Source organism: Triticum urartu, chromosome 2A (assembly GCF_056163025.1).
Source record: "Triticum urartu cultivar PI428250 chromosome 2A, HENAU_Tu73, whole genome shotgun sequence".
NCBI classification, from domain to species: Eukaryota; Viridiplantae; Streptophyta; class Magnoliopsida; order Poales; family Poaceae; genus Triticum; species Triticum urartu.
This window is the reverse complement of record NC_141874.1, coordinates 488043607-488065477: the sequence shown is the minus strand read 5'-3', so window position 1 is coordinate 488065477 and position 21871 is coordinate 488043607. Positions and strand designations below refer to the sequence as shown.

General features: G+C 45.0%; 1 protein-coding gene and 1 long non-coding RNA gene across 2 annotated transcripts; one reads left to right on the top strand and one right to left on the bottom strand.

Moving 5' to 3' along the window:
• The first annotated feature begins 9679 nt into the window (after window positions 1-9679).
• Window positions 9680-12597, top strand: LOC125537989 (uncharacterized). Its single transcript, XR_007296154.2, has 2 exons — window positions 9680-12337; window positions 12424-12597. It is a non-coding gene; the product is annotated as an uncharacterized LOC125537989 (long non-coding RNA).
• A 1256-nt stretch (window positions 12598-13853) lies between these two features.
• On the bottom strand, window positions 13854-21432 carry LOC125537988 (heparan-alpha-glucosaminide N-acetyltransferase-like protein (DUF1624)). The gene is made up of 13 exons (XM_048701302.2): window positions 21215-21432; window positions 20904-21097; window positions 16148-16285; window positions 15941-16022; window positions 15787-15863; window positions 15587-15693; window positions 15360-15471; window positions 15111-15227; window positions 14938-15029; window positions 14772-14838; window positions 14602-14680; window positions 14275-14510; window positions 13854-14171 (listed from the first exon to the last, which is right to left on the bottom strand). The coding sequence occupies exons 2-13, from the start codon at window positions 21063-21065 to the stop codon at window positions 14145-14147; spliced, it is 1296 nt and encodes a 431-aa protein (XP_048557259.1). The 5' UTR covers window positions 21066-21097; window positions 21215-21432; the 3' UTR covers window positions 13854-14144.
• Between the last annotated feature and the right edge of the window lie 439 nt (window positions 21433-21871).

Below are 21871 nucleotides of genomic sequence, written 5' to 3'. Positions count from 1 at the left end.
CTGAGGCAGGACCCTCTGTGGGAGACTTCTTCTCCCGTTTGGAGGCTTCGGCTTCCGGATCCTCGGAAGCAGTCCTTTTCCTCCCCCAGTCGTCCTCCTTCGTGGAAACGCTCGTTCCCTCGGTCGGAGCGGGTAGCGATGGGGGCCCGCGTTCGCCCGTGTTATCCCCCTCGGTATCTTCCTTCAAGGGCCCCGGGCAAGGTGCGACCTCGAGCATCTTCTCCAATACCAGATTTTCCAAACCCTCAGGGAGGGGGGCCAAACACCGAATCATCTTCGGCTTTGTTAGCCAGTCCTGGTCAAAAGGCGGACTCTCAAAAATAACCTCGAATAAAGGATAGTGTGTTCGGCTAGAGGATTTCTTACTTGTTCGGCGGCGCGGTTACTGCTCAGTCCCATGTCCTCGGTGATATCCGGACATTCCACTTGAGGTCCGAAGAATGACTTGTACATCTCCTCGTGCGTCAGGCCGAGGAAACCTGGAATGGCACGTGGTCCCTCTGGGTTGAACTCCCACAAGCGCAGGGGCCGGCGTTTGCAAGGCTGGACTTGGCGAACCAGCATAACTTGTATTACCGCAACCAAATTGAAATCTCCCTCGAAGAGATCTTGGATGCGGCTTTGCAGTATAGGCACGTCCTTGGCTGGACCCCAGCTCAGACCCCTGCTAATCCATGACATCAGTTGTGGTGGGGGGGGGCAAGCGGAAAGCGGGGGCAGCCGCCCACTTGGCACTTCTAGGAGCCGTGACATAAAACCACTCCCGTTGCCATAATTCAGGCACCTCTCGAAAGGAACCTCTCGGCCATGGAACTCCTGCCATCTTGCCTATTGATGCACCTCCGCACGCTGCTTGTTGCCCCTCGATCATCTTCGGCTTTACTTCAAAGGTCTTGAGCCACATGCCAAATTGAGGGGTAACGCGGAGGAAGGCCTCACACACGACAATAAATATCGTGATGTGGAGAAAGGAGTCCGGGACTAGATCGTGGAAATCTAACCCGTAATAGAACATCAAGCCCCTGACGAAAGGATCCAAAGTGAGGCCTAGGCCTCGGGGAAAGTGGGAGACGAACACAACGTTCTCGTTGGGTTCGGGAGTAGGGACGACCCGCCCTCGAGCAGGCAGCCGATGCGAAACCTCGGTGGTCCGATATCTGGCCTCCCTCAACTTCTTAATGTCCTCCTCCGTAACAGAGGAGGGCGTCCATCGGCCTTGAAGGCTGGATCCAGACATGGTTGAAGATCCGGAGCACCTGACCTGGGCTTTGGGTGTTAGAACTCGAGGCGGGGGAAGGGTTTGATTGAGCACGGGAGGGAAAAAAGCGAAAACCTTGTCCCCTTATAAAGAGGGTGAATATCAAGCGTCCTCTCTGTAGCCGTTTAGGACTTACCTATAATCTAGGAGTCCTAGACACGGTTGGGTTACCCACGAACCGCATTAATGAGAATCCCGTAATTAGGGGAACACGATCTCCGCTTCGGTAAGACGTGTCAAGAAACCGCCTCGCGTTATGTGCGGAGCTGATTAAGAGAAACGGTTCGAATAATCACCGGGCCATGGCGTAACGTCATGTTGCCAAAACAAGCTAGCGGATTAGATCTGCGAAAACATTATTCTCTCTACGGTGGAATGTGGAACTTATTTTGCAGGGTCGGACACTATCCTCGTATTCAAATTCTTCTGTGATGTATTCGGAGAAGGAACCCGCCCTACAACGCCGAAGACAACTGTGTGCCGGACTCATCGTCATTGAAGCCTGGTTCAGGGGCTACTGAGGGAGTCCTGGATTAGGGGGTCTCCGGACAGTCGGACTATCTCCATTGGCCGGACTGATAGACTATGAAGATACAAGATTGAAGACTTCGTCTTGTGTCCGGATGGGACTCTACTTGGCTTGGAAGGCAAGCTAGGCAATACGTATATGGATATCTCCTCCTTTGTAACCGACCTTGTGTAACCCTAACCCTCTCCGGTGTCTATATAAACCGAAGGGTTTTAGTCCGTAGGACAACAATCACAACATACAATCATACCGTAGGCTAGCTTCTAGGGTTTATCCTCTCTGATCTCGTGGTAGATCTACTCTTGTAACACCCATATCTTCAATATTAATCAAGCAGGACGTAGAGTTTTACCTCCATCAAGAGGGCCCAAACCTGGGTAAAACTTCGTGTCCCTTGCCTCCTGTTACCATCCGGCCTAGACGCACAGTTCGGGACCCCCTACCCGAGATCCGCCGGTTTTGCCACCGACAATGACCGTGAAGGGATTGGCAACCCCTTTATCGCGTTGGTTGCGAGGAGTTTATTTGTTTGTGTAGGTGCGAGGGACTCGTGCGTGGCCTCCTACTAGATTGATACCTTGGTTCTAAAAAAACTGAGGGAAATACTTACGCTGCTCTGATGCATCACCCTTTCCTCTTCAAGGGAAAACCAACGCAGTGCTCAAGAGGTAGAAGAAGCACGTAGAGCAATTCTAACAAATCATAGCATAATTTTGGCTCTCCCAAATAGGTGTGTTCAGCAAGGATAGATGACACAAAAAGCAAAACTCATATAACACGAGACGCTCCAAGCAAAACTCATGATATGTGACGAATAAAAATATAGCTCCAAGTAAAATACCGATGGTCGCTAGAAGAAAGAGGGGATGCCACTCGGGGCATCCCCAAGCTTAGTTGCGTGTTCCTCTTTGGATAATAACTTGGGGTTCCATGGGGAATCCCCAAGCTTAGGCTCTTCTTACTCATTATTCCTTCATCCATCGTGATCTCACCCAAAACTTGAAAACTTCAATCACACAAAACTCAACAAAACCTTCGTGAGATTCGTTAGTGTAACAAAGCAAATTACTACTCTAAGTATTGTTGCAAACCCATTCATATTTTAGTTTTGCATTATATCTACTATATTCCAACTTTACCATGGCTTATACCCTCCAATACAAACCATAGATTCATCAAAATAAGCACACAACGCAAAGAAAACAGAATCTGTCAAAAACAGAATAGTCTGTAGCAATCTGAAAACTTTGAATGCTTATGTAACTCCAAAAATTCTGAAAAGCCGGGGCAACATGGGAAATTTTTATATCAATCTTATGTGCAAAATTCAGGATTTTATCGCGCTTCTGTGAAAAATTAAAATTGTTTTACTAGGCGCAAAAGTTTCTGTTTTTCAACAAGATCAAATCAACTATCACCCAACATGATCTCAAAGGCTTTTCTTGGCACAAACACTAACTAAAACATAAAAAACACAATCATAACGGTAGCATACTTGTGAAAACACTCAAGAACAGAAAGAAAAGTCAAAAATAAATTTTATTCATTGGGTTGCCTCACAACAAGCGCTATCGTTTTATGCCCCTAGCTAGGCATAATACATAGATCTAAGTGCTGTCATCTTTAGTTCCCAACTCCTCAATAAAACACTTAAAATTTTGCCAAGATTTAGCATAAAATTTTTCAATAACAATACTCCTAGGAACAAGTTTGAAAAATTCACTCTTGCAAATAGGGTCTTTTATCACTTTCGATAAAATCGGGGTGGATACTAATCATCTTAAGATCTTCTTTGTTACTATTAGAAGTCCCACCCTTGTTTTTAGTGACTCGAGTAATCTTTCCAAATTTTATGGGAGTTTTCTCAATAGTTTTAGCGAAAGAAAAAGCCGTGCTTAGATTACTAAAAATTCCTTCCAACTTATCCATTCTAGCGGGGCTCTCCTCTATTCTCTCGCTGAATGAGGGCTCTTTTTCTTTTAGTACCTTAAGAATGTCCCCCGCTTTTGACCCAATCCTATTAGCAAGATTGTGCATCCTTTTATCTATTTTTTCAATATTTCTTTAGTGAGCATTTTCTTTTCAATGGCATCTAGCCTTTCCATAACATGCTCGAGAGTTAAAGTTGTTTCATTAATCATAAAAGGTGGTGAACCCACAAGATTTCCCATAGCATTAAAAGCATCTAGAGAAGGACACATCAAGAAATTCCCACCAGTAATCATATCAAGGACGAATCTATGCCAAGTAGTGATGCCCACATAAAACAGCGAAGAAGAACAACGATAGATTGCTTACGAACAGATCTATTATGAGCATTGCAAATCCTATACCAAGCATCATTTAAATTCTCCCCTCCCCTTTGTTTGAATTTAAGAACCTCGTCCTCGGGGTGCACGCAATAGAGGAAGAACTATCCATAATGATAAAAGGTGACAAACAAAATTGCACACAAAAACATATCTGACGAGAAAACGGCGAACGGAAAAGAGGGCGAATAAAATGGTACATTTTTGTGAAGTGGGGGAGATGAAAATGAGAGGCAAATGGCAAATAATGTAAATTGTAAGGAGATGAGATTTTTGATAAGGAACCTGATAGATGTTGATGATGTCTCCCCGGCAACGGCGCCAGAAATTCCTTTTGATGCGGCTTGAACTACGTCGGTATTTCCCCCAAAGAGGAAGGGATGATGCAACACACCTACGGCAGGTATTTCCCTCAGTGATGAGACCAAGGTTATCAAACCAGTAGGAGAACCACACAACACTATGTAAACGGTACCTGCACACAAAGAACAAATACTTGCAACCCGACGTGTAAGATGGGTTGTCAATCCCTCCCAGGTAAAAAGATAAATACATTTGTAGTAGATTGGATAAATAGATCTCGCGGAAACGCGAAATAAAATAAACAACAAAACAGTGCAGCAAGGTATTTTTGGATTTTTTGGATTAATAGATCAGAAAATAAAAGCGAATAAAAATAGATCTCAAAGGCAAATATGATAAAGAATAGACCCGGGGGCTGTAGATTTCACTAGTGGCTTCTCTCGAGAAAAATAGCATACGACGGGTAAACAAATTACTATTGGACAATTGATAGAACTTCAAATAATTATGATGATATCCAGGCAATGATCATTATATAGGCATCACGTCCAAGATTAGTAGACTGACTCCTTCCTGCATCTACTACTATTACTCCACACATCGGCCGCTATCCAACATGCATCTAGTGTATTAAGTTCATGGAGAAATGGAGTAATGCAATAAGAACAATGACATGATGTAGACAAGATCTATTCATATAGGAATAGACCCCATCTTGTTATCCTTAATAGCAACGATACATATGTGTCATGTCCCCTTCTGTCACTGGGATTGAGCACCGTAAGATCGAACCCACCACAAAGCACCTCTTCCCATGGCAAGAAAAATTGATCTAGTTGGCCTAACTAAACCAAAGATTCGAATAAGAAATACGAGGCTATAAGCAATCATGCGTATAAGAGATCAAAACTCAAATAACTTTAAAATAGATCTGATCATAAACTCAAAGTTCATCGGATTCCAACAAACATACCGCAAAAAGAGTTACATCAAATAGATCTCCAAGAGACCATTGTATTAAGAATCACAAGAAAAAGAGAGAGAGGAAGCCATCTAGCTACTAACTACGGACCCGAGGGTCTACAATGAACTACTCACGCATCATTGGAGAGGCACCAATGAGGATGATGAACCCCTCCGTGATGGTGTCTAGATTGGATTTGTGGTTTCTAGAACTTGCGGCGGCTGGAATTGTGTTTCGTCGACTCCCCTAGGGTTTTTGGATTTTCGGGGTATTTATAGAGCAAAGAGGCGGTGCGGGAGGCCACCGAGGTGGGCACAACCAACCAGGGCGCGCCTGGCCCCCAGGCATGCCCAGGTGGGTTGTGCCCCCCTCGGGGCACCCCTCTGGTACCTCTTTGGCCCATCTTGTGTCTTCTAGTTCAGAAAAAATCTCCAAAAAGTTTCGTTGTGTTTGGACTCCGTTTGGTATTGATTTTCTGCGAAGTAAACAAAAGCAAAAAACAACAACTGGCACTGGGCACTATGTCAATAGGTTAGTCCCAAAAATGATATAAAGTTGCTATAGAATGATTTTAAAATATCCAAGAATGATAATATAACATCATGGAACAATAAAAAAATTATAGATACGTTGGAGACGTATCACCCCTCCATCCCCTTCTCCATTTGTGAGAGAGCCATCAGAATGTGCCTACACTTCCACCATTCATTTTCTAAGAGAGAACCACCTACTCATGTGTTGAGATCAAGGCATTCCAATCAAACCATTTGAATCTTGATTTCTAGCCTCCCCGCCCCAAGTTGCTTTCCACTTCAATCCTTCTCCTACCAAAGCCAAATCTGTGAGAGAGTGATTGAGTGTTGAGGAGACTATCTTTTGAAGCACAAGAGCAAGGAGTTCATCATCAACACACCATCTATTACCTTTTGGAGAGTGGTGTCTCCTAGATTGGTTAGGTGCCACTCGGGAGCCTCCAAGATCATGTGGAGTTGAACCAAGGAGTTTGTAAGGGCAAGGAGATCGCCTACTTCATGAAGATCTACCCCGAGTGAGGCTAGTCCTTTGTGGACCCTTCGTGGGTGGAGCCCTTTGTGGACTCACACAGTCGTTACCCTCCGTGGGTTTAAGTCTCCAATCAACGTGGACGTACAATAGCACAAACTATCGGAACCACGCCAAAAATCATTGTGTCTTCTTTGCTTTTGATTTCTCCGATCCCTTCTTTACGTTCATATGCAAAGTTTTTACTTTCCGCTGCACAACTCTTAGACTTGCATGTCTAGGGTGTTGCTTGACTTGGTAGAATTGTTAAAACTTGCCTATAACTAAAATTGGAAAAATGATAAGTTTTTATTTGGTCAAGTATTCTAATCACCCCCCATACTTTTGATCCTACAGTAGGGAATGCCGAACCAATTAAATTCTAGGAAGATACGTGGATCTAGGATAAGCCTCTTTCGATTATGTACCCTAGTTATATAATATTGTTCCTCTTAGGGATGCCACTTTTTTTGTGATAATAGGAGTAGCGAACCCATGGGTAAACTTCGTAGGGCTCTCGTTAGTCCATATGTAGCGGATTGGAATAAAATCTTTCTCTAATAATAAAGCACAGATTGATTTTGTCGGGTTCATCGTCACAATGCGCTTTCTTCTTATGTCATAATACGTTTTTACGATTTGTACAAACAAAATCGTAATATAAACGAGATGGTACTAATTTGGGGATGCCTGTGCTTTATTATTAGGAAAAGATCTGAGGTGAAACTAAAATTTTGTCCATCCACATGATCCGTATCTCGCTAAAGAGCTGCAACTAAATTTCCCGCCTGGGCCATATCGTCTCATTGGGCCTCTACACGCACGACGCTCACGTATTCTACCTCACTCGGGTTTAATAATACCACCTCGATCGGTTGCACGGAATCATATCAATTTATATACGTATGTAAATTGTCTGTAATATCAACAACTAGCATCCCGAGTCAACAAACATAGAACGAGAACGACAAAGGGCGGTGGCTGGTCGTCGGTGGGATGTCTGAGGAGTGGAGGTTGGATAGGTTTAGATGGCGACGGACATGGCCTGAGGCCGGAGGAGGTAGGAGAACAGCAAAGGACGGCCATGGCGCTGGTCGCTGGCGGGATGAAACATAGGAGTGGGGATCGGGGGTAGGTGCAGAGAGGGCCCTGGCGGCGGAGATGGCCGGAGGAGGGAGGTAGGTTAGCAAAGGGCGGCGACGACCATGGCGCTGTTGGTCGCGCCGGCGGGTGGAACCAGAGGCACGGTGCGCGGGGCTCCCGCTCCTCTGTGTGGCGGCGCTGGGGATCGAGAGGACGGGATCGAGGGAGTGGAGACGAGTGGGGATCGGGGGTAAGATAAGTGTCGGCTGGGCCTTAGTGGGCTGATTGGCTCTCTCTTTCCCATTTTCTTCTCTCTTTTGCCATTTACAGAATACAAAAATTAGGAAAAGAGACAATGATGGAGGCGCATGTACAAATACGAAACTTTTCCTGTGGTGTCCATGATTTATACTTAGTCCCACAGAGGAAGTTTCACACAAATTGGGTGAGTTAAATTCAAACCCATTTGCATTTATTTCAAATGGGTTTGAATTAGATCTAGGCTTTAGGAGTGTTTTTGGTGTAGCTTAAGAAAGTGATAAAATATTTTGGACAAAGTTTTGGGGGCAGGAAGTAGAAAAGGCAAGGGATTTCGGAGAAGGCTGGAATGGAAATTGGAAAAGCAATTAAATAAAATACATTATATGGAATGTTCGTAGATTTAATTTGGTGTGAAATATTTAATGGCATGATGAAATGCAAATGCAGGAATAAAATTAAAAAACATTATAATAGTGATTATGGAGAGATCAGAGGAAAAGTTTCACACAGATTGAATAAGTTAAATTCAAACTCATTTGGATTTACTTCAAAAAAATCGTGTGAAATATTTAATGGCATAATGAAATGCAAATGCAAAAAAATATAAACAAACATTGCATAGTGATTCAGGATAGAATGGACTCGGGATGTTACAAGTAAGAGGAGGGACGCCCATGAGATACTATGGTCGTCGTGATCGAACGTGGCCGGACTACGGGGTGATGACGAGAGGAGGTGACCGATGAGGTGTGTTGCTCTGCTCACTGGAGAGCACGCGTGATGGGAAAGAATGGAGCTGTAGTGTGCGGCTCGCTCCCAATCCGGATCTCTGAGTGGAACATGATAGGGATGGGAGTAGAGAGATATGTAGAGGGGAGGGCCCACGAGGGTTATAGAGGCTCAATCTTGAACCTAACTTTGCACACACATCTTTAAAAAAAACTTTGCACATACATGTCAAATGAAAGCCTACATGGCGGACTCAATTTTTGCATGATGATTCCTTTCACATGGGACCTATCCGAACAAGCCAAAGTGTGTAATTGTGCATGGACGAAGAAATAAATCTTTTCACGTGTATGCATATATATGTACATAACCAAACATATATATTCATACATCGTTTATGTATGGCGTAAAGCTTGTAAACTAACGAAGTCACAACTAATGCCCCATTGTTTGATGGATACATTGTCTTTACTGAATATCAGATACACCAAATTTCATTTATGAGCTAAGACATCTACACGGTTGTCATAGCATGCTGAGGTTATGATGATGTTAAGATGAATCAGACATTTCGTTGCACTAAGAAACAATTTTAATAGGCAAACTTGCACACAAAATATGACAACTCTATCATAAATTCTAAATAAGATCAAAAGAAAACTACTATCCAGAAGAAATCAGTTTCTCGCATCTAAATTTGATAATAAAACTTTATTTAATAAATACAATTTAGAATGATAAGTCATAGGAAAATAGTATTGATTTTTCATAAAAAGGTAGTATGTAGCTTAGAAAAATGCACACACATAAAAAAGGGTAGTAGAATTATATACACTTTTTGAGCTAATGTTGGAAATTAGCATAACACTAAACCTGATTATGTAATATTTTCTCTATTTGCATTTATGAACAAAATCATAGATAAGGGTTTGGTAGGGGAAGGAATGGGGAAGGGTGTTTGGTGTTTTGTTTTCTCCCGTTACAAAGCACGGGCCATGTCCTAGTTACACTAACAATTACACATGTCGAGCTAACTATGGACCATGACTTTTTCGAATGGGATCTTCACACTTTTTGTTTTTTTTTCTATGCACTCAAGGTACTCGGCTTTAATGAATACTTTTGGCTTCAAATCTAAAACATTATAGCATCTTAAATTACCATTTAAAGATAAATATTTTCGTTTGGTTCCTGGGAAATGAGACACTTATTTGAGTCGGAGGGAGTACTTATTTAGGACAGTATAACTGAGCCAAATCCCAGCCCTCTCACGTCCTCTTCATATCTGACCGTCCGTTTTAGTGATAGAGGCGTTTCTGGCCATCGGATCTGATGCTTATTACGAGCTCCACCGCACGTGCAAATTCGTGGCCCAACTGTCCTAAAGGGCAGCTGCTCCAGCAGAAAAATCGGACTACTGTGGTTTACTGGGCCTTTTGTGCCGGCCCATTAGGCAAAGACCAAGGGGATCGAACTGAATCGGGCGAAGAGGCGATGGACAGCCGAGGGAATGGCTCGATCCTGCCGCCCCGGCAGATGCGGGGATCGCGCGAGGGAATGGCTCCTCGATCCAGCCGCCGCGAGCGATGCGGGGATCTAGCCGCCGCGGGTAATGCGGGGATTGCTCGATCCAGCTGACACACGCGGACGATTCAGGCCGGCGCTTTGTTTGATCGAAACTGCTCCACCGAGGTTTGAAGGCGCAATCATTCTTCAGTTTCTCTTCACACATTCATGGCTGGTAATGTTCCGTCCTTTCCGCTGCTTCGGGCTAGAGGTGCGTGTATATATGCTGCCTCTCATTAGCAGTCTTCACTCACACCCTTTCCGCTCCGGCAGCAGAACATCCTTCAGCGTGATGCTCGATAGGCTTCCCTGTATTTCTTTTCAGTTAATGTGTGATCTTTCTCCCACCAGGCAATTACCTTGTCCTGATGTCCTGTTATTCTAAAAAAAAATATTACATACAGGTGATGTTCATGCTGGTTGTAGTCGACTGACTTGGTTGGAATTGGTACTGGCATTTTCTTAGTTCGGCTGCTCATAATTACCAATGGCTTGACAGGTAATTACTATCTTTCGTGTCTTACCATCCATATTCTTATGCCACACTTTGCTTAGATTGTATGTTCCTGTGTTATATGGAACAGGTTATTTAGAACAGTATATTAGAATGTTCCAAAAACGTAGCAATGCTGTCGTAGAGGGAGGAAAAGCCAAATATCTTCTGCTTCTTCTATCCATAAACGAGCAAAGCCGAACAATCCTGTGGATAATTTCTTTCCTAATTACACAAGCGACATCCAGGGGAAAATCATGTCGCCCGTGTTAAATACAGAAAACATGAAATTTTTACACAATCAGGGCCATTGCGTGATGCCACTGGCTGGATACAATTGCCTCACCATTCTTACTCTTGCAGCAAATCCTCCAGCGGTATGGTTCTCGGCTAAGGTTTCCCTCCATCCACATTTTTACCTTCATCGTGAATTTTCTTTAATGCAATTTCTACCGTGTGCCTGTTTGGTGATGCTTCTGTGTAACTCTCTACTTTAGATTTGGCATGGCTAGATCTTTAGAAAGATATACATCTTTGTCGATTATTGAAGGTCAGGTGTTTGTCAAATTGGTTCTTTGCCATCCATGGTGTTGTTGTCTGGCTTGGCCATATGTTAATTGGTGAACTTTATAATTATTAATATATACCGATAAATGTTGCAAGTTTATTCATTCAGTGGGATCATGAGGTCAGGACATAGAGTCCTGCAGCAAAATATGAAAAAACCTAATTAGAGTGACATAATTATATTTTACAAAGCAAAGCACTTCTAGAAAGCTTGTGTGATGAAGCTGTCCCATGATTCTTCATATGCTGTTTCTATCCCATATCAATAAAATATGGATGCTCTGTTTCATACTCTTTAGCTCATTAGTAATTCTTCAAGAAAACACACGCACATAACTACACATTTTATGGATTATTTGGAGTGACACATTTTCATCACTGCTGTCAATTCACTATATAGTAGTGTCATTTCAGTTAATAATGTGTTAGTCGTTACACTTACATATTTTAAACGAGAGTCTTTCCCCAATTACGTTTCCCTCACAGCATTGTTGAGAGCGTCAGAGAAGGCGTGACCAGTCCTGCCAGTGTAAACTGGCCAGTGCAAGGAGTGTGCTCGCTGTAAACCTCTGTGACCTCCTCAGGATCAATGTCAACCGGGGTATGCTGATCGACTATGTGCCATCCCGCTTCACCATCAGCAGGAACCAATATTCGTCTTAGTCCGGACCTCAACCTTAAGTATTGTTCCGATGCCGTTCAGATTCAGAATGCTGTATGTGACATGTGATATTTTATATTACACAATATACTTGCAGGTTTAGAAGAATTATTCCCTATGACCATCACTTTTATGTCTTTTTAACATGATCAGGCTATGGAAGTGGCCAGGATGGCTAGGGCATCAAGTATTATCAGGGTGGACTTGAACCCTGCAAAATATGTACAAGTTACAGTCTATTGTTATCTTCAAAAAGAAAAAAGAATGATTTCTGGTAAATGTTAATGGACACACACTGAACTTCAGCAAAAAAAAAAAAGCCAGCTAAGAAATTTGGCTGCACCGTCTTTGTAAACCCAAAGGATCACATTTCAAGCAATAGTTATGTTAAGTTCTTTGCCTAAGCATACATTAATCCCTTAATTTGTTCATGGGATGCAATATTGTATCAAATGCTCGCAATTGAATTTGCTCCTGGTGCTTGTCGAGATGACAAACAGTGGAGGCAACAGAGCCGTGGATTGCACTTGCCACATCCACGCCATGATATCTGCCTTTGAATGCGTTCATGATGTATGTTTTCTGTACACTTGTAATTTGATCATTGTGAGCATTGATGTGTCTTCTGCTTTATACTGAGTCATGAAGTCTAAGTGCAGGGGTGAGGCGTGGTCAGGCTGGTGGGCGCCCCGCAGAAGGAGGCAGTGTTCAATACCCACCCAATGAACTTCATCAATGAGAAGACCTTCTCAACACTCGCCAATAGCCAGCAGTCTTTAGTTACTGTGTACATGAACATTTTGCACAGTAATGGTTTGTAGTTTCTTTGTTTTTTTTGTTTGCACGTCAGCTTCTCTGTTAATGTCAATGTTTTCTATTTTTTGAACTGAATACAGGCGTCTCCATTGCGCATTCCAAATCAGTTCTGATGTTCTGTCATCCTTTTGTTTGCATAAAGCCAACCAAGTCAAAATTTGGTACCTAAAGACCAAGAAGATCTTGACATCATGATTTTGACAAAAAAAAAAAATACTAGCCTTCTGCAAATGGCCTTTGGTCTATTATAATGACCATCTTATGCTACAAATTCACAAAAAATCAAAATCCTTTATAGTATATACTACAACTGCTTTAACTTTCAGGTAAAATAATTTTGTACATAAATACATATAGTTAACTTTGAAACAAGATGCCTACACATCGTTGCATCTATACTTTAACATTCAGTATTAAAAAAGACGGGCGCAGCAATGCGCGCCATCGATGATCTAGTTGTAACAAAATGTGGCAAGGGGATACTTATTGTAGCTTCTGTTACCAAAAATGGCTTTCGCCTCCAGTTCAAAAAAAATGGCTTTCGCCTGCTTTATCCATTTTCTGTTATGAATGAGAAACCATTCAACTTCTCTTATCTGATTATTGTGTGGCGCGCATTGCTCGGCAAGCTATGTATTTAACCTTTAATATCACTCTGCCTTGTAGCAGTACGTATACTTTTGGGTCTTGGTTATGTGGGATTGATAAATCTTTGAGATCCTTGTATTGATTGGGGGCACTGCGGTGTGTTCTGGTCTATCTGACTATGCATAAATAATGTAGTCTTTTTGGTAAGAAAAAAAATTCCTTGCTGCATGCTAGTGCTACTTTGTGTACCAGTTGGCTGATGTGCGTGTCGGTGATAGGCTTCCCAGTGTTTAGAATGGTCTTTTTAGCATGTCCATCTTAGTTGGTTCACGTTTTTTAAGTTTATCCCTCTTTAGCTTCTGAAAGTTTAGAGTGTTCAGTTAGGCTGAGTGTTTAGAGCGTTCAGCGATAGGCTTCAAAGTTCGATTTTATTTATAAGCAATAAATGCAATAAGGTTGATTATATACTGTACATATGATGCAGATGCCGGAGTAATAGAAGCCTTCATTTAAAAAGAAAAAGACAAACAAGGCAATCTCTCGATATCTCTTACCTGAACTTTGTCGTCAGATTGGATGTGTGGGTGCAATGCCCCAAATCATCTCCCTGTCCAAATATCCCAGGCTCCTAGGATTATGATGTCCAGACCAAGTTGAATGCAAATGCAGTAGACGTGTTTGGAACTGATAATTAATCTATGTACGTACTATATATTTCTCTTGAATCGCATTGTTGTCATCTATACACAAAGCTTCTTTGCCATATACATAGAGCACTCAGAGAAAACAACCTGTGCAACAGCAACTGTTCCCTGCCGTGTCGAACAGGCAGTTACACAGGATGGTGATGAAGCTATGACCATATTGCAAAACTAGGCCTGCACTCATCTCTCGAAATCTCTGTGCAAATAGGGTCCTAAAATATCTCTATATGTGTCTCCCGTGTCTCCCTATAGCTCGATCCACCATATACAGATCATGCCCTAATCCCAATGAACTTCAACTGCAAACACAGAGCAGAATGTGTTAGTTCTTTATATTCCAATTTACGTTATCATACATTGAAAGCTCGACTGAAAAGCTGTGGGTCATCTGCAAAAGCTTACAAGGTTGTTATTGGGCTCCCCACAGTAGAAGCCATGAATGAAGATGGGTAGAATGTTGCACGCAATCAGGACAAATATCATCAGGGCATGCATCCCCATCCACTCCATGGCGATAGTCGGGCGACGGTACCCGTAGAGGTCGACCAGTGTGTAGATCCCCGCGAAGAGGAGCCCCGCAGCACCAGCGGTGCACAGAGTGTAACTTACGGTGTACAATGGCTTATTCATATGCATTCCTGCAGAGATCATCAGCATAGTGATAGTGCGGTCAATGTCATTGCCCAGGATAATCAGGAATGGAGTGTTAACTGATGACGATATCCTTACCGAAGAAGTCCATTGCGAAGGCCAGGACGAGCATGCCGAAGGAAGGGACAAGCCAGTGCATGATTCTTTCCCTGTGTTTCTGCAATGAAGGATAGAGATGGAGAAATTCAGAATATGTTGCATTCATCCAGAAGATCAAGTGCTCACCAAATGGAAAGCAGACATTTCACCTGAAAATGTACAATTATGTGCCCGTATTGGAGACCGATCAAGCAGGTGACGATGGCCATCACAGAACTGTTTACGGGAAAAAAACAATCAGAATTTACCCTTGGCACAGAACTCACGTTACAGCTAGAAGAGATAAACTCTGAAGGAATCATGAGTTTTTCTGACCTGAGAAGCCCTTCAGGATCAAAAGGGGCCTGGCACCATGAGGGTGCATCAGGAGGGAGTGGCCCATTTTGCGGTGAATCAATGCTGCATTGCTGTCACAGGAGAGAGGAGTTAATACAGACTGAATGAAGGTGACGAGTAAGCATTATGCAAGCTCTTGAATTTATTAGAACCTGGGATCGCGCATAAACCGGTCGACCATAGAGATGCTGGATGCCTAAGATTTTGCGGTCAATCATGCCAACCGCATTGCAGCCTGGCCCAGAGTCACCTCGTACACCACATTTGACCTGATATAAGTTACGATTTTGAAGCTCATCAGTTCTACTCTCATCTGTTTTTTTGCGGGTAGTTCTACTGTCATCTATAATACTGCTAGATATATTCTTAGCATGAAAAAAATAAGTGAAAGTGGAACTTACAGTGAACGTTTTCTCTGTGGAACCAGGACCTGATATCCGATACTCCCAGTCAGGAACGTAGGTACCATACAAGAGAACCATGTAGGTGATTGTGATGAGTAAGCCTGCGAGTCTAGCAGAACAATAGCAAATGGTAATTTCAGAAACACAACTTGCTCATACTAAGTCATCTATATATGTCATGTGGATCAGTGATTTTTTTTGGATTCTTAAAGGTTTGAACTCACAGTTGATATCTGTATCTCTTGATCAAATCAAGTCCAGAATCTACATCATCATCTCCCTTGAGCCAAATCTGACAGAGTGCTGTAACAAGATAAGCTATTGCGATTCTCTGCAACCAAGCAGGCGCCACAAATCATCAGTCATCCCACATCTAGTTGAACTGTTGATGCAGAATAATGTAATGCATATATATGCTGCTTACCTGCAGTATACCCAGCAAACGTATTTGTGTAATATCAACCCCAAAAGTAAGGCTACGAACTCCATGAAAAAATCCACCTGTGCATCATAGCAGAAAAAGAAATTAAACATCAACATTATGTCGAAGTTCAAGAACAATCCTAATTAATACGTACCTTGCAGAACAAGACCAACACAGAAGAGCTTCAGTGCACGAAGTGTTGCCTTTCGAGTTGCATCCAATTTATCCGGCACTCTCTGCACGCATCACGAGATGACGCAATTAGGTGGAAGCAACAGCAATTCGTGAATGTCACACCGGTGTTAGCTTGAGAAAACGAAAGTAAATGTCACGGTCGTGTTGTTAATCAATCAGTGTGTACCTTGTACGCCAGAGCTAGAGCAACCCCAACGATGAAAAGGAAAAAAGGCATGACGAAATCAGCTATGGTTACACCTTCCCAAGGAGAGTGGTTCATTGCCGGAAGAAACGATCCAGCGTCGTCCACGATAATCATAAGCTGCAGCAAGGAAAACAACAGTTAACCTTGGTTTCACTCATTTTGTCAACAGATCAGAAAGGCTCGGTACAGAATGATTTTCTGTTCAGTATATAGAGCTGTACTGTGCATTCCATGTAGTAACAAATGTTTCTGTTCTACCTTTTCCTAAGAGACTACTCCCTCCGTCTTGTAATATAAGAGCGTTTTTGACACTAGTGAAGTGTCAAAACGCTCTTATATTACGGGACAGATGGAGTAGTAGTAAGAACTTTCCACTGTCTAAAACAAGCATCTGCACATATATATACTGGAGACTTTTCTATATTAACCAACCATCAGACGTACCCCCACTTGTTACAGACCCAGATCCAATCATGCTAGAGAAAAAATAACCATCAGACGTAATTAATCAGATATGCTTCCACTCCTGCAATGTTACTTTAGCACTAATTTTCGTGGTTCTTGCATAATTACGTCTTAAAAAACCACAGCTATATAAATCCGAGGAGACAAAGGAACATGATGCTGGTAGGTGATGGTTACAGCTTCGCATTATATATGGTGGTCTGGCTCTGGCATCAGATTCAATCTCCACATGCATTTCATCTCGGAAAACAAATATTCTATCCGGGAAGAAAGAAAGCCCCATGATTAAGCCCGCCTACAGTAAAATCGAGTGCATGATTGCAAGAAGCAGCATGCCTGAATTCCTCACCGGCAACATCAACCCAACACACCTGAATTTCTCACCCTGTGTTATTGCCATTCTCTCTTTCTTTTGTGAGAACACGCAAGCGACCTGCGGTCATTTTATTTTATTACCATAGGAAGAGAAGGAAGATACGTCCAGAAAGTAATGGACAACGCCACGGCAACACCAAGGTCGATCGTATGGTGGAAGAGTTTTCCAAAAAAAAAAGATCGTATGGTGGAAGTAAGTAGGAATCGAATGGAACCACCGGCTGCAAGTTTCGTGGCACGCACGCTCGGCCAATGTGACTGGCCACGATCGCTTCGTCCTGAGACATCTACGAGGCCACAACTCAGAAGGACAACGTAACTCTCAGCGTAGACGCAACTTACCAAGTCCGCATGTGGGTAGTAAATAAAACCAGTGGGTGGAGAGGAGAGACGGTCTACAGCGACGGGAACCTAACCTTCTTCTCCCTTTGGAAGGCAGCTTACTGTTAATTACACTCCTAATTAATCCATCTATTCTGCCGTGGCATTGCTTAGCTTTCACTTTCACGTAGTAGAGGTAGAGGTGAATTGGAGTAGACGGAACACAGTGGGGCGGCAACCCAACAATGCGTAGCCGTTGCCTCATTGTTCAGGCAATTGATCATCATAGCAGTAATAAAGTTGCGTATTTTCAGGCACGAATGGGTTGTTTCGTCATTTTCAGACAAGGCATGGCTCACCCTCTGGGCTGGACATAGCTAGCCAATCACTTGGATTTGGAAGGCTGTGTGCATACGTGTGGTACTCTTCAGTCTCCACACAGGGCTGTCATTTTCGGTCCATTGGACAGCCTTGTCTTCCCAGGGAAGAATTGGTTGGGGCGTTGCCATCTCCCACGTTTGGACCGGCTACACAGGATGTGACCTTGGGATCTCATCTAAAGATGTACACTGCTATTCTACCTATATGTGTCGTGCCATCCCGGCTAGCTTGCTCCTTTCCTACCTAGCCACTGTAGCAGCCACTGATCATTCATCATTTCTGGAGCACGACACGACACAACAAGGAAAAGGTCGCACCTAATTTTTTTGACGGGAGGAAAAGGTCGCACCTAATCAAGCTACCGTGTTACTAACTTTCAAGAGTTGGCTTAAACAGAACAGGACCATGAATCGACCACATGACATCAAAAGGTTGCTTGCGTTTTTGCACTTTGAGTTGAGTTGAGGCCTTGAGTGGATCTCAACTGCTGGGTCAGCACGCGCGACCGCGGCGACACCGACAGTAGATCTTGTTTAGCAGTGATATAGTTGTTCACTCCTACTTCTCCCTGATGCGTGTTTGCCTCCTTTTTGTGCTTCTCAGTTCCAGCTTACTGGATCTTCACTTAAGTAGGTCAGCTAGCTAGAGCTAGTTCTCACTACCCAGGGATGACAATTATATGTTATCTTGCCCGTGTGTGGTGATGGTGCCTCCCATTAGCCCCAGGCACCGTCACAGCGCACGGTTGCGCGGCCGCGTTAGTGTGACACCGACGTTTACCCTTGTTTCGCGGTCAGGGCAACCGAAGCTGAGAAAACTAATGGTCTCCAGTGACGCGAACCTTCAAAAGGAGGGGAAACCCCACCGCCGCAGGTAGGACAGCCATATCAAGGCTGCACGATCTGCACGCCAGGGACAGCCCCCCGGGCCGGTCCAAGCCAAGCCACACAGCTGCCGCTTGCTCGTGCTCGTGCTCGTACGTACCAACGTCCAATAAACACAGCGAGATTCTCCCACAGTCGCCCGGGCCTGGCGAATCAGCACCCTGGCTTTGTGCCGGTGGAGCGGCGCGTGTCGGCCTCCCGATCGACGCGTCGCGGGCCAAGCAAGCAACGACAGAGAAAAGAAAAGAAAAGAAAACAAGCGGCGAGGGCACGGCGGTGGCCATGTGGAGGCAGCTGCGCCCGTCGCCCCGCCGGCCGGAAGGAACCTCGTCCGACCCGGCCGTGCTGTTGGCTCGTTCACGCGTCCGGCCGGGGTGTCTTGTCTTCTTTTCTACAGCGACGGTGCATCCATCTGTCAGTGCGACCTAGTCACCCGCCAACAACGTCGCACCCACTACGACTAAGCAGCCGTTGCTTTGGCAGTTGGCGACCCGGCCTTGGCCGGTCGATGGACACCGGACACCGCCACGCCACCGCGTGATGTAAAGCGGGGGTGATCGACGGACTGGACAGATCGCTTGCGGTGCGACGGCGAGAGAGCGCGTCACATGCTAAAGGCGCGGCCCGTCTCATGGGCTTGTCTCGACTCGACGTGAGGCGCCAACAGCCGACGACGCATGCGCCATGCGTCCTCCAGGGTAGGGGAATATTGGCTCGCTATCAGACGTGATCCTCACACCTCCACAGATGCAACAATTTCCACCACCCCCTCTATAAACTAGGCATCTGTACGTACCTAACATTCTTCACCTTTTGTGCCCACGCGCCAAATCCGATCAAACACCCAACCACACCCTAAAATGTGTTTCCCGTTTCAAAAATGATTCAATTAACTTTTATAAGAGCATCTATAGCCGGACTAGACAAAAACCTTATACGCCCGCAGGCGTCCGGCCACGTCCGCGGACAATTGTGCTATTCTTTTTCACTAAAATGGAAGTTGCAAATTTCTGAATTGGTTTAGACCTGAACAACGGCAGACCCTTTCAAAAGCACAAAAAGGTGCATCAACACACTGTAAATATGCATCTCTTGAAAACGAACTGTACTATTCATCTTGTTCTGAATTCTTCCACCCTTGATATTCGACTCCTTCGTCGCCTTTACCAATTCTCTCGCCTGGCCCGTGTGCACTGTGTTGCTCGCTCTCACGAGTTCTACATCTCTACTATTGGAAATTTTATTTCGAGGGATCTACTATTAGAAATCAGTGTCGTGTCAGCTGCATCTGTACGTACACGATATCCTTTTCTAAGTACCAATTATGAGCATACATGCGCTCATCAACTTATCTACTAGCCCTAGCTAACATAACATGGAGCGGTGAGCTAGAGTTGACATTCTTTCCACTTTTATTTCCGTATCCAACAAATTCAGGTACGGAAGCAATACAGCAACACAGGGTATATACTACTACCGCATGAATTCTGCCGTGTGCAGTCTCGGGTCCAACAGCTGGTGAATTTCCGTACGCCTGCAACTAGGGTATTTTCCTACTGCGAGCCGGTGGGCCACCACCGGCTAGCGAGCACCGACGGTTCGAAACCCATTTGGCGGCCCGGCGATCGGATTAACTCTTCATTATCTGACGAGCCAGGCCGGTGGTGTCAGTTGTAAAGAAGCATATCAGGATGCGTCGCATAACTGTCGTTTAATGATCTTTAAAATGGCTATCAAGACGTGTTGTCTTGTCACCATAATGCATGGCCACAATGGCTATCTTTAGAGGTAGAGCAGTACTAGCAAACATAGGCAGTCGGAGCTGGAGCTTGAAGACGAGCCACCCAGCAGAGCTGAGCTAGGCAATCATACGCCGGTGGCAGCAATGACTATAACTCAGACAACTTGTCATGCCGGCCGTACAGGAGCCTCGCTGGCCAGCAGTAATGCTCCCTGAAGCGAAAATCTTGTACTACTAGTGATCATGTGGTTGGTTCAATCAACTCTGCTTTCTTTTGGTTACTCTAGTTTAAGTGGAGACAAAAAGGGGAAAGGGAAGAAGGCCGGCAATGAGTAGCCAGCATGCCGCATCATGATTCATGGAGCATCTACGTTTGGCTGGCGGTGGCACCAAGGATGATGTGTTTGGTTGAAGGGGTGCTGCGAAATCAATCGCGGCGGAGAAAAATGAAAAGAAAATAAAAGGCCCACGCGGGAAGCAATTCGATTTGGCAAAGAAGGGCGAGAAAGACGTGATTCCCGTAAAACGAACTGAAAGCGGGGAGGGACTTGTTGTTGGCGGCACGTACCAGCACGGTGATTCCCCGGAAGACGTCGAGCGAGACGAGCCGCTGCTGCCGCGGCGCCGGCGGAGACGCCTTGGCCGGCGGCGCGGGGCCGCAGCGGCCGGCCTCCAGATCCAGCGCGGGGCCCGCGGCGTCCTCGCTCCGGACGAGCTCGTAGACGCCCATCCCGGCCGCGCTCCGCCGGCCGCCGCACGCCCCTGCATTGGCCATGGATGGACGGATCACCTCCACTTTCCCCACGGCGGAACAGGAACAGGAGCGAAGAAAGCAACAAGCGCGTGCGGGGGGGTGCGGCACGGAAGGCGCCCGCTCACCTGACGGCACAACTAACTCGCCTTGGCTCCTCCTCCTCCTCGCGCTCGCGCGTATCTCGTTGGCCTGGCTTCCTTGTATCTCTCTGGCTTCGTTGGTCTGTTATCTATGTTCCCTCCGTCCCTCGGCGAGGAGTCGGATCGTTTTGCTGTTACCTGGGCGCGGCGCGAGATCGGTGGGGGGTGGACGGGCGGAGCGCATCTATATATGCACGGACCGGTGTTACTCTCCGTTACGTGACATAGGAGATCGTCGTTTTGGCGTGGCCGTACAGATCCTCGCCGATGGCCGTTTCGGTCACGTGCCGGCCCGGGCTCTCTCTCGGGCCGGGCCGGGGATTGATTGGCGCGTGTGCGTGTCTGGTCTGGTCGCAGCCACACACGGCTTTTCGGTTTGGGTGGAAGTGGTGTGGCCGTTAAAGGATAGGAGGAGATGCTTTCGTATCGGACTGGAGTACAGCGCTGCTGCCATGGGGATGGTGTCTGTGGATGAGACGAGACGGCTTTGCTTTGGACTCTTATTATTGAGGAAGGGCTTTGCTTTGGTGGATCGAAATCAAGCTTTTTTTTTTTGCTGCAAGATGGATTCCTTTTCTTGTTTCTTTTTTGAGGACGGAGTTCGTTAGTGCAGGTGGTGCTAATAGTAACGTCCCGCGTCGG